Source organism: Daphnia pulex, chromosome 10 (genome assembly GCF_021134715.1).
Source record: "Daphnia pulex isolate KAP4 chromosome 10, ASM2113471v1".
Taxonomy (NCBI): domain Eukaryota; kingdom Metazoa; phylum Arthropoda; class Branchiopoda; order Diplostraca; family Daphniidae; genus Daphnia; species Daphnia pulex.
The window spans coordinates 4,065,179-4,081,454 of record NC_060026.1 but is presented as its reverse complement, the minus strand read 5'-3'; the positions used below and the strand labels follow the sequence as shown (position 1 = coordinate 4,081,454).

Sequence of the window (16,276 nt, the reverse complement as noted above, 5' to 3'; positions counted from 1 at the left end):
AATGACTGTCCATTTTTCATCAAAAGGCAAATAATTTGTTTGCATTATTTTCTTGCAATATTTTTTCCCCCAATGATTTTAATCGAAATATTCCAACGTTGCCCGTTCGCCGGCACTACTTAAGCTAATTTCAAAGTCATGTTTAAAGCTCATCAAGAATTCACACAAAACTCCTTCTGGCGGTAATTTCGACGGATTAGTCGGATCTAATATGTGAGAGGTGTTTATGTGTTTTATTTGAATTCTCAAGCCAACCATAACAAAAAGCTTTTCCCCTATTCGTTCTTCGGCATTTGAACCTCTTCAGAAAGCTCAAGAAGAATTTTCATTTCTTCACAATTTGAATTACCTAGAAGGAGAAAAGAAAACCAATTAGCTAAAAATACAACAACTTTCTAATGGTGTTGAACGTACATCTTCATCATGCACTATATGATGTGAACCAACTCGTTGCGGATTAAATTTAGCGCTCGTACCCTATAAAAGGAACAAGATCATTAATTTGCATCATTCATAAGGTAAAGTGAATTAATTTACCCAAACAAGCGCGTATTTCAAGACTTGGGCCAACGTGCGATGGATCGAGTGACAAACATGTTCGACAGAAACGCCTCGTCGCAAAATCAAGCAGTCGTTGAAATCGGGGGGCTGACCAGGTTTCTTGGTGTAAACTCGAATAAAGGACAAGTACTCCCAGAGAGTCTCCAGTAAGTAATCGAGGTTCAGCTTCATGTTACAGGAAACCACTAGAGAATGAGGCTGTCGTGCAATCCTATTAACTTCTTCCAGCGAAATTTGATCGATCTTGTTGTAAACGTAAAGGCACGACAAATAGATCCGGTTATCAGATATGACATCAATCAGATCGTCGGCAGAGCAGTCTTCGCGGAACAAAACCTACGAAAAGACAAACACGTTACAACGTCAGGTTTTCCGATTTAGGAAATGTGAACTAGTACCTCAGCATTGAAAATTTTGTATTCATGAAGAATTAGCTGAACCAGTTTCTCATCCACTTTGGTTAATGGACAAACAGCATTGAAGGCAATACCACCACCTTTTTTGTGCTATCAATGTAAGGTATTTTTCAGTAAAGAAAAAATCATTTGCTCTATGTATTTGTCAAGTTTACCTTGAAGTAAATGTTTGGTTTTTTGGTGTTCAACCTGATTCCTACGCTCTCCAACTCTTTCTGCAACAAGGTTTTCTGTACATCTCCCTTGGTAGCATCAAGCATCATCAAAACCAAGTCAGCTGTCCTTGCAACAGCAATAACCTAAACCACAATAAAGAAAACTCATTCAAAGATTATAATTTTGCATTCCAGAAACTCATGACATGCCTGTTTTCCTCTGCCTTTTCCTTGGGAAGCCCCTTCAATGATTCCAGGGAGATCCAATAATTGGATATTGGCACCTTTATACTCGATGACTCCAGGAATACATGTCAGTGTTGTAAACTCATATGATGCAGCTTCACTTTGGGTCTTGGTTAGAGTTGAAAGAAGGGTGGACTAGGAAAGAAAGGGATTGTGTTAAATAAAATTTTAAACAATTTTAAACCTTAACACACCTTGCCGACAGATGGGAATCCAATTAATGCCACCCTGGCATCTCCGGATTTAAGTACATCAAAGCCTTCTCCTTTCTCTCCAGCTTTCTTGGAGGGTTCCAATAGTTGCGAACGGTACTTTGCAAGTTTCGCTTTCAGCAGCCCCAAGTGATATTCGGTAGCTGCACGGTGCACAAAAAGTATTGTTATACATTACATCCGCATAAGAAAGAAGCAATAATGGACGCAAACCTTTGTTTTTCTGAGTACGGGCAATCTCCTTTTCAATCTCGGAAATCTTTTCCAGAATTCCCATTTTCGTTCAGGGGAAATGGTCGTCGAAAACAAAACACAAAAACTGGAATTATCAAAGTGACAGCAGACCAACTTTAGGCCTTCAGCATGGCAGTCAAAAGCAACGTTGCCATTCGGAAGATACGCAATGGCGGTAAACAAAAATCAAATACAAACAATACAAATGATAATTTTAAAAAAAAATGTCTCGTTATATCCTTGAATAAATACGCGTTAACAACCCACTGAACTTTTTTTACATTTGAGCTCTCAACTGCTATTATTATCCTCGGTAATTATACAGATACCAGACCACTAGACCAGCGCCTGATACTCTCGATTGATGCGTTATCATTTGCTAGGTTTTCCTGTTGCAAAAGTACTGTCGCTCGATCACTTAGTGCAATCCCATGATACTACCACATAAAGCTTTTATAACTTGCCTATTCCACTGTGTAGTAACAGCCTGAAAATGGCCAACCGAAAGGGGGGTATGGAAATCAGGTAATAACAAAAAAAGCAAATACTTCTTACGAAGAATTATAGATCGACGAAATGTATTTTAATATCGTTTTGTGAATTTGGATATATAATCTAGACGATAAAGGGAAATAGTAATGAAAGTTTCCAGAAATGATTTCAGAATATGTTGGATTAATTCTTCAGACGTCACGTCAACGATATTCATTTACAGCAGGACGAAGCTTTGCAAACGCAACTCGCTCCACACTGGCAATTGGTACCGCATGTGCAACCCCCTATACAACCAATTGTGAAAAAGCTATTAATTTTTTTGTCGGCGATTAAAGCTTTCAATACGAACATTACCTGGAGTCGAGCATTTGCAAGTCTCTCCTTGTGACGAAGCTGTGGGACATTTGATACAGTTGGCTGCATACTTGCAGTCGTCCCCGCATGTGCACCCATCTAGACAGAAAGTACGAACAGTTTGTAAGGTAAAAATCTAACACGTCATTCACTGATTCAAGACATTCGAGAAACAGATGGTGCACAAATAAATATGAAATTCAAAATCGAGGCACTAAATAGCAATTAAATGTAACTTACTTTGACAACGAACACACTCTTTAGGCATGGCTGGTCTTGTTGTTGTCAGTTTGACGGAAGGGTATCGAATACAGCTGGAAAACATCCTCAGATCCGACGTTAACAAGTGGATCCTCTTGAAAAAAATATTTAATGACAACGTTGCTTTTATTTTAAAAACGTCCTACCGTCGATATTTATGACGTCATCCCTTTAGCCAGAATTGCACAAGACGATACCCAATTTTTCACACTTCATTATCCTAAATAAATACGCGTAGGCCACCATTTGAATTTGTTTGCATTTCGTGACAAAGAGCACTCGGTTGGACTTATTCTTCGAAGCAATATAAAAGTGAGCTGATTGCTGCGGTATTATTTTCTGTGTAGGAGTATAATTGGCGCTAGACCATTTAGCAGTAACGTATAATCCAGCTCACGAAACTGTCGCATAAAGCTTTTTAGAACTCGCCTACTATACCCCGCTCTTAATAGGCTGCTATAAATCGAGCGAATATGGAAATCAGGTCATAATAAAAGACATACTCAGTGATACTGACGAAATGTATTGAATATTTCATGAAACTTTAAAAGAACCTCTGGATAGACATTAGAGATAGAGAAACAATCAGGGAAAAATTTCCAAACATGGTTAAGAAAATGTTGGAATAAACGTTCGATCAGACGAAATGTTGACGGTGTTCATTTGCAGCAGGCCGAAGCTTTACAAAAGCAATTCTGTCCACAACGGCAATTATTGGGACCACAAGTGCAACCCCCTACATATTTAATTGAAAAACAGCAAATAATGTTTGACGACTGTTAAAGCTTTCAACGCGGTTATCACCTGAAGCTGAGCACTTGCAAGTCGCATCTTGTGGTGAAGTTAAAGGTTCTTTACTGGCACACCTAGGGCAGTTCTTCCCACATGTGCACGGACCTAAATACAGAAAGTATGAAAACATTTGAATACAAATACATTAATTCGATCAAAATCAAGGGACTTGTCAGCAATTAACTTACCTTGGCAATGAGAACAGAATTTAGGCATGATCGATCTTGTCAGTTTGACGGAAGCGCATCAAATAAATCTTGGAGGAGATTCTAAAAATGGACAATCGCTAACGTACGTTTGTTAGTCGTCATTGCACTAAATGTCGACCCGACGTCGATCTCGACGTCATTTAGTGAACCAATAGAATTGGTGCGTGTGACAGCATGTGTGTTGTTCATTTTGTGGTGCGCAAGTACCGAACCCGCATGTATGTACACCTAGAAAAGGGAAACGAAATGGAGTCGTTGGCTCGCTGCTGAATCATTCGATTCTCAGAATGGCGGCAAGGAGCCATATGTCAATGTTGTTCCGCCAAAAGTCCAAAGTTGTGTCTCCAGGTGTCGCGAAAAATCAAAACGACGTTCCAGCTGATTCCACGGCCGCCAGCACGCTTTCCAAACTTCCGGAGAACGCGGAGAAATCTGCCACACCTCCGTTGGTTGTCCAACCGAGTTACACCAAATTGTCGGAAGGTTTGCGCAAAAACACGCCGGCCAGCGTCATTTGTCTGGCCTTTTGCGGCGGAAGAAAATGCCGTTTCGACACGAGTGATCGCTGGACCGCGGAGGATATGGCCGTCAATGGACTTTATTCTCACTGGTGAGTCTTCATTCTAAATGCGGATTTGTAATATTAACTTAATAAAAAGGACTTAAATAAGAAGAACATTTTTCGACGCCTTACCGTGTTTTCCAGCGTGTCAATTTCATTAGCTGATGGCTTGCAGTAGTAGTAGTATATCCAATCAAGTGTAAGCGCATTAGAAAAGAATTGGTCGTCGATGAGATGTGGTGAATCGATTGACCACAGCAACGCGATCAGTTGCCAGCAACAGTGCTCACACGCAAGCTGAATAGATAAACACAGGGGCTACCACTTAAATATGCAAGGGGGCGGAGAAGGGGAATGCCGAGATGGACAGCAATACAAAGAGAACGCGGACGAACAGTACAGTAGACTAGACATTCACCGAAAATGATCAAATATTCATTGGATCGATTTTCGGTTGCACGGAACCATAGTCATTCCTTTCACGTGAATTGACGTTAATTTTAGACTCTCACTATTTATATCTTAAAGGATCACCGAAGACATTTTGGCTATGGCCCGTCCGAACGCCCAACTTATCCAGAAAAATGATATCGTCGGCCAGTTCATACGGTATTATGTCACGATTAATAGAATATCAAAATTTCACTCAAATGGATTTGTACACCTGGGAAAGTAGATTGGGAATCAAGACCATCATCAATTTACAGACGGCGGGCGAACATTCACACTGCGGTCCACCGTTGACCTCGTCGGGATTCTCCTATCTACCCGAAAGCTTCATGGAGAAAGACAGTACGCATAATTGCTGTTTTAGTTGACGTCATGAACTTGTTGATTTAATTCAAAAAACCATTTGCGTGATCTCCAGTTTTCTACTACAATTTCGGATGGAAAGACTACGAAAGCGGTTCGCTGGAGGGGCTACTGGATGCGGTAAAGGTCCTTACTTTTGCCGTTAATCAGGGCAAAGTGGCCGTTCACTGTCACGCAGGTATGTCGTCTGCGTTATCGATTGATTAATAATTGCCTTGCTCATTTGTTTTTCGGCCAAAAATTGCACAGGTTTGGGTCGGACTGGAGTGCTGCTCTGCTGTTACCTCATTTACAGCCAACGGTTGCGATCGGTTGAGGCCATTCGCCATGTTCGCCGGAAGCGTCCTAATACAGTTCAGACATCCAGTCAGATTATGGTAATCAAATAACGTTCGCCACAAACTTGTTTGAGCTGTCTTAACTGGATTTTTTTAAAAAATAATTTTCAACAGATGATTCAGGAATTCGAACAGTTCCTTATAAACTGCTTCAGCGTGTTTAGCACCAGGTTTTTCCTATTTTTCCAAACGGCATTCTTTCTCCTTTTTTTTCCTAATGAAATCAACTTTTTTAGCAAGGCTGACGTCAAGAATTCGAGTGCCAAACACCCGTTCACTCTTTCGCATCACTTGGAGGACCAGAAAGAAGTTCTCCATGGCTACGAAGCCAGAGCTTTGCGCTACATTCCAAAGGTTCAAAATGATTTCTTTCGGTCATATCGGCGAGAGAGGGAATATTGTACTTTAAACCATTTAGATCATTTACGTGATATGCGAGCGATTGCTGTTTCTTTGCCGAGCAGATCCGTCCCCAACGCTCAACTTTTGGCTGGACGAAAGTCGACCGCCTTTTACTCGCTCCTTCTTCTGTTTTCTCGATGACCCCAAACAACTGACTTATCAAGTCAGCGGACACGAACGTAAACTTCCAAAAAATTAACATTTTAATCATTGAAACTGTCAAGTTTTGTTTTACATATTCGAAAAAGGATGGGATACTTTGGACGATCTGAGATTCAAAGATGGACCAAACGCACCACAAATGCCAGTCGGGCAAACGAATTGTGGTTCGTTCTTCAGCTGTGATAGTACCCAGGCAAAATGACTTTGAAAGTTGATTTTCTAATTTGGACTGAAAAGCTGACATTTTTCTTTGCGTAATAACCAAATAAAACAGGTTATTTTCGAAGAGATAGTCAACAGTCTACTGGCTAACCCGCCAACAGATTTGTTGGCCCACCCAACGGTTAAAGATTACTGCTTAACGCTGGACGGGCGCCAATCAGGTTGGAAGAAGCTCTCATCCGAAAGAGATCCTAAAATCTTGAGCCGGCTACTCTTCTATTGGCTTCTGCACTTGAAAAATCCCATTTTAACCAACGAGGAATTGAGCAACATCGTCGTTTACGCAGACAAACCAGCAATCTGCCTATCTCGTTTCGATCTCGTAAAATTTGATTGTTTACGATAATGTTCTATGCAGGGTAACTAAAATGTTTGTTCACTAAACTAGGCGACCCGCTACACTGTCGAGTATCTACTACGATTCATCCAGCGACTGTGTCCGACCGCGAATAACGCCCGTTTCGATCTGAATCGCCGACTGGCCAGCCTTCTGACGCAACAAGCGGTCGACATTCGCGGAATCTATTTCCCAAGCGACGGGCGGAAGAGATTGGGTCAAGGAACGCTTGCACAGCTGCTGCATTTCCTCAATTCGGCTATCGAGTTATTTGTTAACGAAGTTGTCACGATTTCGGAAGAATCGGCTAGTTCAATTCAAGAGTGATGGTATTTGTATTATTGTTCCTTAATCAAACTGTCAAACCAAAATTTAAAAAAAAAGAAAAGAATAATACATATACAAGTCTTTATGATATTACCGCAATACAGGCAATATATCTGCGAAAGGTCAGTTTGTGAACGTTATTGATCGACTGCGGCCCAAGCCATCGCCACGTCTAAAATATAAATTGAAATTATGCGAATCACTAGTTTCTTTAATTATTATCGAGGGGTTTTCACTGGGTATTTCCACTCCGTAAGTCTACTCGCCTCCTCACGCTTCCTCTCCCTTTAGAAAGAAGGAAAAACCAAATCTAAACTGTGTGAAGGAAAAGATTTTCAACTAGAAGCTCGGCGAAAAAGAAAGGAATGTTTTACCTTTTTTTTAAATAGCAACCTACTCGTTCCAGTTGAAACCTCAAATGAGATAGAGAGTATTCGGTTTCAGACAAGGGCCAAACGATTTTGTGATAGCGACCGGTTCCCGATGAAACGCTCATCATCCGGAACCAAGAAAATAAATTTGCTTTCATAATGGGGAAATTTGATAAGAGGGAGAAAAATAAAATGAACGAAAGAGTTCCGAAATAGTTTCGACCTAAATGAAGCTATAGTTATTTACTAATCCGTCGGAGGATGCTGCCTACTTTCAACTGAATTGCTTAGCCTATGCAAATCTTCATCTGATGGGTAATGGACGGCAACGGTAGGTGTGAGAGGCGAGTTAAGAGTGGAAGGCGTAAAAGGTAGCGAGGACACTGAAGTGACGGTATGCGATCCATCATCCGGATAGGCAACTGCGGCGAACTCGGCGAACGTATAAGCGGTTTGAGGGCTGCCCAGGGCATCTTCGTCCAAGTGGACCATGGAATGGGTATCCTTGAGCCCGTGGACGCCTCGACGACAACAAGGACATTCGGCAATCTGTGACTTCAGCGAGTTTCCGATTTTCTAAAAAATTAAAATGTTTTTAACAAAATTTTCTCCCGCAGGCTTGCGCAATCGATTTTGTTTTAGAATAACCTGGATGATGGATTTTCCACTGGCTTGAGAAATGGCAACAATACCAAACAGCGGAACAGGTACGAGAATAAAGGCCACGACGGACCAACCGAGCGCCACTGTCCATTCGGGAAAGACGTACGTGCCGTGATTGTAGTCGAGGCCTTTAAGGTCACAGAGATGGAAAACGCACACGCCCTGTTGTAAATAAGCCAAACAAATGACGTATGAAATTTTCAATTAACTCTGGAAACACCTGTGAATTATTATTTAATTCACCAAAATAATTAGAGGCGTCAGTGCCGCCCAGCAAATAATGAGGATGGGAGATGGACTGTGAGCTGTCATTTCTCGAATGTTACGAGCCAGCCGTCCGGCTCCGTAGAGGACTCCGGTCGAAAATGCAACAATCAGAGCTAGTAAAGTGACGGCTACAGTGGCGATGTAATAATCTGTTAGATGCATCAAATAAATGCCCCCCTGTCGGAAAAAAACAACAAAAGATCATGGTGAAAAAAAAAAACCAACCGCAATCATTGCGTAATTATGGGTTTTTTTCCAACTGGAAAATAATGAACCTGTGTGATGTAAGGAAGGGCTCCGACGAAGCACACCATACACATGCCAATGACAACGAGGTCAGGCATCAAACCGCTTTTCTTGTTGCAAAATTGCTTGAAGAAACGGTGCAACGTCAGCTGGACCACTTCCACTGTGGCGAACTAATTTCCCAAATTTCAAATGAGAAAGCGCAGATAACATTATTTATTCATTTGACTGAATTACCTGGGTATCCAGACCAATGAAAATGAGCATGACAAAAAGGAAAACGCTCCAGAATTGTGGGAAGGGCATCTGTGAAACCACCGTCGAGTACATCACCAGCGATAAGCTCAAACCTGACGAAATGCCGACATAAATATTAGATGGCGAAACGATTCGAAACGGAATGATCCCAATTGAATGCTAGGAAGAGCGTTCGATCGAGATGCCGCCAAGAATATGTTATCATTATCGACGGAGAATCCAAAGGTCCTTTACCGTCAGTGGCGGCCTGATCGATTGGTAGGCTCTGAACATAGGCAGTGTGACCAAGGGCAGCAAAGACGATGATACCGGCTATCAATGACGTCAAGGAATTGAGCATGCTCAAGCAGAGTGCGTCACGAATCAATGGGTTGTGAAAACGATTATAACTGGCAAACGCCATCAGACATCCGTAAGCGATTCCCATGGACATGAACGCCTGGGCCAGAGCATTCACCCAAACCTTGACGGTCGCCCCATCGAAACAATCGAAAAAGTACAATTGAAATGGACTGAATTATAATATCAAACGCAGAGTAGCATTCACCTCAGAACTGAGCAAGATTGACCAATCCGGGTGGAAGAAGTAGCGCAATCCATCGTCGGCTCCTTCCAGCGTTAGCGCTCGGCCAGTCAGAGCCAATAACAAAAAGTAGGGAAGAGTAGCTGTCACGTAAACCATTTTCCCTGGAAAATAAAGTAATCAAACCCCGTTAGATCAAGGAAATCAGAAAGCAACCTTCACGGCAATACCTGACCAACGGACGCTTTTACGAATGGTGGCGTAAAGCAACACCCAGGCGATAAGCAAGCAGACTGTCAATTCCCAATGGATATCACCCATATCGGTGACTCCATTAGTCATCTGCAAAATTCGTCGACTACCAAACAATTGTTTTTTTATCATTTACGCAATTGATCAGATAACTTGAATCGATATTTACTCGAAAAATTCTTGACCAGGCGTTGTCCGGTTGAGTGACGAAATGTTGACAACTTCAACCGCCACAAGCCGTTGAACCCCGACGACGTTGTCATCCGGACGTGAAGGAAAAGGTAGCGAACCTGATATTCGGGAAAAAAACAAACAATAATAACAGAAACGCTATTACCCTTCTATCCTTTTCCCCTTTTAGCGGATTTGAGACACTGGTCATCGACGGTGCGGCGTGACGCACCTTGGTGGCAGAAATCCGTGTTCCAGGTGTTATTGCAATGGGTCCAAGGTAGCTGGGAACTGAAAGAGGATCCCAGGTAAAGCATAGCCCATGACATTACCACGCTATAGTAGCAGCTGAGCATCATGCTAAAGAGTACCATGCCAACGCCGACACCTGCGAAATTTAAAAAATCCGTTTCATATTGGTTGTGACTAGTTTGGATTGAAAAGAAAACGTGTCGAGAGACCTGAGAAAAGTGGGCAAATGTTTCTCATCGCTTCCACAGGACCTTCACGTGTGTATTGGCCAACTGCCAACTCTAATATCTGCATTGGAATGCCGCACAGGAAGACCTGATTGAATCCAATCCATCATCAATTAACTTTCACAACGTCAACAACGAAAGATTTCACGAGAAAAACGAAAGAATTCAACGTACCATAATGCAGTAAGGAACGAGAAAAGCCCCTACAGGAAAACATTAAGTATGTCATAAATAAATGTGACACATAAATTCAAGTGGAAATGAACAATATCACCTCCTCCGCTTTTGAACGCCGTGTAAGGGAATCGCCAGATATTGCTAAGTCCCGCCGCAAAGCCAACGCAGGCCAGCAGAAATTCTACCTTTGAGCCCCATGTCTGGCCAGTGTGTCGATCTGTCCGGGCACTATGGCGATGTCGGCTCCTTTGTTTGTGCCTGTTTTTTCTAGTGTCAGAATAAGATTCGTCGCTGCTGGAGCCGTCGTCCACCGGCCCATCCAGCATCCCACTCACGTTCTTCCTATTAATAACGCAACATAGTAGGTGATATCAAATGTTTCGGATTATTCCGCACAATCAAGCGAAAAGCAAACAAAGCTCGTCGACAATCGGATTACATTTTTTACAGAGAACCAACGAACCAAGTCGTGATGGCATTTGGCAGTCGTGCGGAAGATATCCGATTAGGGAAACTCAGTTTACGGATATAACAGATTACCTATATTTCGCCTGGCTTTCCAGACAACCGCAACGGACGTCTATCAGTCTAGCCATCGTTAATAGTCTAATTAAAAGCCATTCACGATCAATCAGCTGTCGACGCCGGGACACATTTTTAATGCATTATTTTCTTTTCCTCGCAACCAACTTTTGCGATAACAGTAGTGTCCACTTACGTAACAAGGACGTCCCTCATTGACAGTTTCGGACAGTTTCGAAAGTTCGAGAAATCCGAAACGTTCATTTTTATAGCCTATAACCTTTGATCAAACTCTTTTCCGAGTAGTACGAGCCAAATAGGGAAATCGGTTTCGGATATTCTCACTCATTGGGTGTTTCCTCCTTTTTTTTTGCCTCTTGTCACATTCATTATCACGACCGGTGTTGAAGGACAAGGTTAGTACACTTGAATACCGTGACCGACATTTTCCAGCCGTTCCCGTCAGCCGGTAGGCGACAAAAAAAATTTGTTTTTCGGAACAACGGATGATTGGTCTTTTTATGTTGTTTTGATCAGCGCGTGACAACTCGATCCAGCACAAGGACAACCAGCTTTTCAACCATTGTTAGTTTCCGATGCTGCATAATTCGAAGGCCTTTATACGGATATTTAGGAAAAACGCTGTATCTCTTTCATTTGCTTTCTCTATCACAACGGATATTAATATGACGAATCACGCACGGCTACTTAATCTTTATAATGTTCTATTTGGCGACCTCGCAAAATAGCCTCGCATAGCCAAGATTATGAAAACTACAGATAAAGTACGATTGTTAAATTGAGACTTACGTTGTGGTAGAAAATGCCCACGGAGGCTGGATGGCTTCGCCGTTGGGAGACAGCAAAAGAGGAGAAACTAGATCGTGCCCTGTTGTGTGCACTCTACGCAAATGGATTTTCCTACCATTTGAAGAGCCTAGGCCGATGGAAGCCATCGATCGGACTGTCAACTGAGCTTGGGGATCAGAGCCCCAAAAACCTATAAAAAATTAACTTTCATCAAATAAACAGAAAACACAGCAACACACATATAAACATATACATACTGTAATGTCCATTTATGTCATCTGCAGATGAATGGCCACCTAAAAATGTAAAAGACTGTGCCGAAAGGTGGCAGCTCCCACTTTCCTCATGGGGTTCCACATCTGCTTTTCTGATTTCGTCCTCTGCTACTGGATGGACAACAAAGCGAACATTGCTAGGAAACTTCACCACCTGTTGATTCTGACTGTTGATGAACCCAGCAGTCTGACAAACACTTTCTGGGGAAAGATACTGCTTTGGAGCAACAATAACTATTGGTCGAGCAATTAAAGGATCAGCTGCTGTTGATTTGTCTTCATCGTCAGCAGTCCCAGAAAAATTGTTCAGGTTTGGGATGTTGTGGATCTTGGCGGGCTCCACCGCTGATGCGCCTTCGACGGACACCATCAAGAACTAAGAATGCGTATGACTTTATCGTCCGGAAAGGTTTTATCAGACTGAACCGACAGTCTTCACAACACTGCCTGGACTACGACAATACGACAACACTTTCCTGGTTTCTAAACGGAAGGCAAACTGAGTTTACGACAAGAAATTGGAACAGACAAAATGTAAAAAAACTTTCCCGATACAAAGTAAGGGAGAAAAGTTTATTTAACCTAGCAACTATTAGCGGAAGGCAACAAGTGGTTGTGAAATGAATCCCGCAGAGCACCCGTGAGGCGTGAGTTTAGACAAAAATAACAATCAAAATCTACCGGAGCCATCTGGCGCTTAAGAAATGAACAACAAAGATATACTTCTGGCGGCTATTTCAACACGATATCAAATATCAACACAAAAACATCCGGCAATAATAAAAACAGGACGCATTATGAATAAGTTATGGTTACGTAACTCTATTAAATTTTACCTTTTTTAAATCTTATAGTTTCTTTCATACTTATAGAGAAAACTTAGATTTTCCCTGTCGGTGATTCAACTGCTAAGCATGGGCGGTTTTTCTTCAAGCTTCATGAACGAAGGATTCGATTAAATTTGCTAAGCTATTGAAAACTCATCCGACAATGGAGGCAATGGATACTTTTTTCCCTGTTCAAGCTTTCACAGCTGATGATTCTGTAATCACAAAATCTTCCGCAAAAAGGCAATTTTTTTACAGTTGGCGTAAAGGTGAGGGAGTGCGTTAACACCACCCAAATCAAAGACAACGGACTTAGTTTTTAAAGAAATACTGTAAGTTATCCTGAAAAGCAAGGTCGAAAAAAAAAATTCTTAGAAAAATTTCTGAAATATAGTCCGGGGGGGGGGGATAATTCTGTGGGGATACAAAATGATAAAATTTTGCTTTTTTAAAAGAACATAAATGGTGCAACTGAAGAAATACAAAGAAATTAAAAAGAACTATTGTATGTAAATTTTTAACTTAGAAAAATAGCATTGTTTCCTTTATACAAATAGAAGTACTGCTACAGCGCATTGCGGCAGTGCCGGATTCGGTAGCGGGGTTATAAACGTAACGCGAAATTTAGCTATACAACACCAAAATGTGTAAGTACATAGTACATACCTTTAAAGTTAAAGTTTGCCAAAAAAGGCTCTGCGCAAGAGAGAGGTCAGCAACTTGAGTGATGTTGACACTGGAGAGAAGTTTGTCCAACTCTCGGTCGTTGAGAATGGCCAACTGCTGTAACTGATGGAGGATGATATGGGTCTTTTTTTTTTATCCAGGCAGTGTAATCAGAGAAGAGATGCAACTGTCCAGAGATTAATACCAATATTGGCCGTGTCACCATTCTCGTTTTCTCCATTACCAGAAGTAGCCTTACCAATCGCAGCAAGTCGCTTCTTTTGTTGTTGTTTGTTTGGTTTTAGTATTATTATTTTTTTGGTTAAGTTCCCATGAAATAAGAATTTCTCCGAGAGTCACAGAAATTCCCTAGATCCTCTTTAGGGGGTTATTCATTTGTGGCCGCGTTTTTCCTGATTTCGTGAGTTAGGCGGAAACATCTCCCACGCACCTTATCGGGCTTAGAAGTGACACAATGCAACTTGGATTCGACAAATTTTGGTTTGTCTGATGTCCTTTATTTAAACTGCTGCGCTCAAGAAATGACTAATTAGTTATGCCGTACATCAATAATCAACGTAAAGAACAAACTCGGAACTATAATGCAAAGGGAAAGTATGTCCGTAAGGTACCGCGTAAAAGGAATGAAACCATGGCTTTGAGAAAGCCACACTGAAAGTTGTGATCAAAAACAGGTCATCGCAGCGTGATCTCAATGCGATGTCCGACTTACACATGGCGACCGACTTTTTTTTTCTTCTGAAACCGCTCCGTACCAGTCGTCCTCGTAGTGGTCTCACAGTGCAGTTTGATTTGGAAGAAGCAGGCTGGCACATCTTAACTGGACAATGAGGCTTGCTGAGGCAACCGTCTTGTTGTCACTTTTTCAAGCAACCTTCGCAATCGCTTCAAACCAAACAGTCGCTAGCGAACTATTAATACTTGATGGACATCCGCGAGGAAGACGAGCCGTGCTCTTGAACAGCGATCCTAACGAACCTTGTCGAATCTATGGCCACAGGTATGTTAAAAAAATTACTCGTGCGATTTACAACTCTCCGAAGCGCCTCAAGGAGAAAATCCATTTTAGCGATCCGATCCAGGTTATGGAAAATCTTCCGACGGGTCCAACTCTACGGAAGATTACTCAAGACGAATGGGTAACAATCGCTGCCGAATGTCACGAGCAGATGGTGGCATTAGGCCTAAATCAAAATATGACTGCAATTGATCGACATTTTATCTATCCAGGTAAAAGACAAAAAAAAGACATTAATAAAAATAACTTCCTTTTTTTAAAATAATTCGTTACCTCAGGGACGAAGTGGTGTGGATTAGGAGACGTGGCGGATGATTTTGACGATATTGGACGTCATGAAACAGCGGACAAGTGTTGCCGAGAGCATGATCATTGTCATGACTACATGTCACCAGGAACTTGTAAATACGGATTGTGCAACCATTCCATCTTCACGAAGTACGTTTGTTCTTTCCTTGACACACTACTGTGACACAGCAAATAATCTCCTTTTTTAAAATGGAATGAATTTTCAATTTTTTTTTAAATGGATAATTTGAATAATTTAACGCAAGATCTCATTGCGATTGTGACGACAAATTTCGACAGTGCTTGCTGAACGCGATGAATGACAAGGCTAGTATGTCTGTGGGTTTCATCTTTTTTAGTGTAAGCGCTTTAAGTTGTTATCGGCAAAGCCCTGATTGCAGGAATACATTTTCGAGGTAAACGCAAGTCAAGTCTTCCAAAAAGAAATTAACCAGCAACGAAAATGGTTTTTAGACACTCAAGGCGAAGGGGACGGCACTATCGAACATCAGGTATGGCGAGCTCAACGGATTGGTGTTTCGTCCGGCCTCAACGGCGTCCGTTTAAAAAACCAAATGTAAAATTTAGTCAAATTATCTGTGTATGTTATCTTGGTATTGGCTATTTAATTTAAACGTATTCTTATTTAGTAATTGAGTTTTAAGAAGATTGGTCCGGTTAAAAAAAGATGATCCGCCCGTTTTAGAAGAAAAGAAGTAACCCTCTAGTCCTCTGCGTCGTTTAACATTTTTCGTATGCGAAATCATCCTATTGCACTTCACATTTTTGTTAAATACTATGCAAATGCAATTTACGCGAAACAATAAACAAAATCAGATTTGGTACCGGTAATACACCCTTTTAACAATCAATCTATCCTAGTATATTTAAGTTGGTGAAAAGAAAATAGTTTTTCGATTTCGAAGTTTGCAGATCAAAATTAGACCATATTTACTCTAACTAGATCTTAAATAAGGTATGTGTGATAAGCAATGTGGAAATTCCAGATTTTCCAGGGGGGAGACACCGCCACTGTCCGACAAACGTTTTGTTCACTAATCATTTAATGACTATAACTAGTATAACTCATTTAGCACAAGACTGTCGTGGGTGGAAAGCAAAAGTACAATAGATCAGATGTCCTTGCTGAGGGTTTTAATCGGTTTCTATTAAGGCCAGTCGATATCTTAACGGTGAATTTTGTTCATTATTTTAAGGATGGTAAATGTCTTTTGTACAGACTATACTATTGACCCAAAGAAGAACTACCCTTTTTCGGCCATTACAATCCTGCTATCGCATCGGTTTATCGAAATCGTACATCCGGAATGTTTAGAAAAGAAA

At 41.4% G+C, this 16,276-nt stretch overlaps 5 protein-coding genes across 10 annotated transcripts; 2 read left to right on the top strand and 3 right to left on the bottom strand.

Moving 5' to 3' along the window:
• Positions 1–214: 214 nt before the first annotated feature.
• LOC124205964 (developmentally-regulated GTP-binding protein 2-like) lies at positions 215–1,969 on the bottom strand. The gene is made up of 8 exons (XM_046603566.1): positions 1,804–1,969; positions 1,573–1,733; positions 1,343–1,513; positions 1,133–1,276; positions 960–1,067; positions 538–897; positions 415–477; positions 215–349 (listed from the first exon to the last, which is right to left on the bottom strand). The coding sequence occupies exons 1-8, from the start codon at positions 1,865–1,867 to the stop codon at positions 326–328; spliced, it is 1,095 nt and encodes a 364-aa protein (XP_046459522.1). The 5' UTR covers positions 1,868–1,969; the 3' UTR covers positions 215–325.
• Positions 1,970–2,385: 416 nt separating this feature from the next.
• On the bottom strand, positions 2,386–3,030 carry LOC124205967 (copper-metallothionein-like). The gene is made up of 3 exons (XM_046603568.1): positions 2,914–3,030; positions 2,674–2,772; positions 2,386–2,603 (listed from the first exon to the last, which is right to left on the bottom strand). Exons 1-3 carry the CDS (start codon positions 2,996–2,998, stop codon positions 2,530–2,532), a joined length of 258 nt encoding a protein of 85 aa, XP_046459524.1. The 5' UTR covers positions 2,999–3,030; the 3' UTR covers positions 2,386–2,529.
• A 971-nt stretch (positions 3,031–4,001) lies between these two features.
• LOC124204930 (protein tyrosine phosphatase domain-containing protein 1-like) lies at positions 4,002–7,297 on the top strand. Of its 2 annotated transcripts, XM_046602176.1 has the most exons (11): positions 4,002–4,545; positions 5,026–5,106; positions 5,174–5,289; positions 5,366–5,488; positions 5,560–5,687; positions 5,763–5,818; positions 5,885–6,002; positions 6,067–6,229; positions 6,299–6,405; positions 6,487–6,756; positions 6,823–7,297. In XM_046602176.1, exons 1-11 carry the CDS (start codon positions 4,223–4,225, stop codon positions 7,096–7,098), a joined length of 1,761 nt encoding a protein of 586 aa, XP_046458132.1. In that variant the 5' UTR covers positions 4,002–4,222; the 3' UTR covers positions 7,099–7,297. The 2 variants fall into 2 exon arrangements, with proteins under 2 accessions (XP_046458132.1, XP_046458131.1); XM_046602175.1 differs by having other exon boundaries at positions 5,763–6,002.
• LOC124204928 (sodium- and chloride-dependent betaine transporter-like) lies at positions 7,088–12,806 on the bottom strand. 4 transcript variants are annotated; one of them, XR_006879167.1, is made up of 16 exons: positions 12,095–12,779; positions 11,838–12,027; positions 10,603–10,847; positions 10,503–10,531; positions 10,311–10,416; positions 10,082–10,237; positions 9,848–9,968; positions 9,657–9,784; positions 9,451–9,590; positions 9,138–9,366; positions 8,883–8,995; positions 8,675–8,818; positions 8,376–8,576; positions 8,118–8,294; positions 7,473–8,045; positions 7,088–7,413 (listed from the first exon to the last, which is right to left on the bottom strand). XR_006879167.1 is itself a non-coding variant. In XM_046602174.1 (15 exons), the coding sequence occupies exons 1-15, from the start codon at positions 12,480–12,482 to the stop codon at positions 7,716–7,718; spliced, it is 2,697 nt and encodes an 898-aa protein (XP_046458130.1). In that variant the 5' UTR covers positions 12,483–12,806; the 3' UTR covers positions 7,088–7,715. The 4 variants fall into 4 exon arrangements, 2 of the variants coding, with proteins under 2 accessions (XP_046458130.1, XP_046458129.1); XR_006879166.1 differs by having other exon boundaries at positions 8,660–8,818; positions 12,095–12,773; XM_046602174.1 differs by having other exon boundaries at positions 7,088–8,045; positions 12,095–12,806.
• Positions 12,807–14,199: 1,393 nt separating this feature from the next.
• LOC124204927 (phospholipase A2-like) lies at positions 14,200–15,784 on the top strand. Of its 2 annotated transcripts, none has more exons than XM_046602171.1 (6): positions 14,200–14,626; positions 14,696–14,856; positions 14,923–15,082; positions 15,199–15,348; positions 15,407–15,509; positions 15,583–15,784. In XM_046602171.1, exons 1-6 carry the CDS (start codon positions 14,454–14,456, stop codon positions 15,583–15,585), a joined length of 750 nt encoding a protein of 249 aa, XP_046458127.1. In that variant the 5' UTR covers positions 14,200–14,453; the 3' UTR covers positions 15,586–15,784. The 2 variants fall into 2 exon arrangements, with proteins under 2 accessions (XP_046458127.1, XP_046458128.1); XM_046602172.1 differs by having other exon boundaries at positions 14,508–14,626; positions 14,709–14,856.
• The last annotated feature ends 492 nt before the right edge of the window (positions 15,785–16,276 follow it).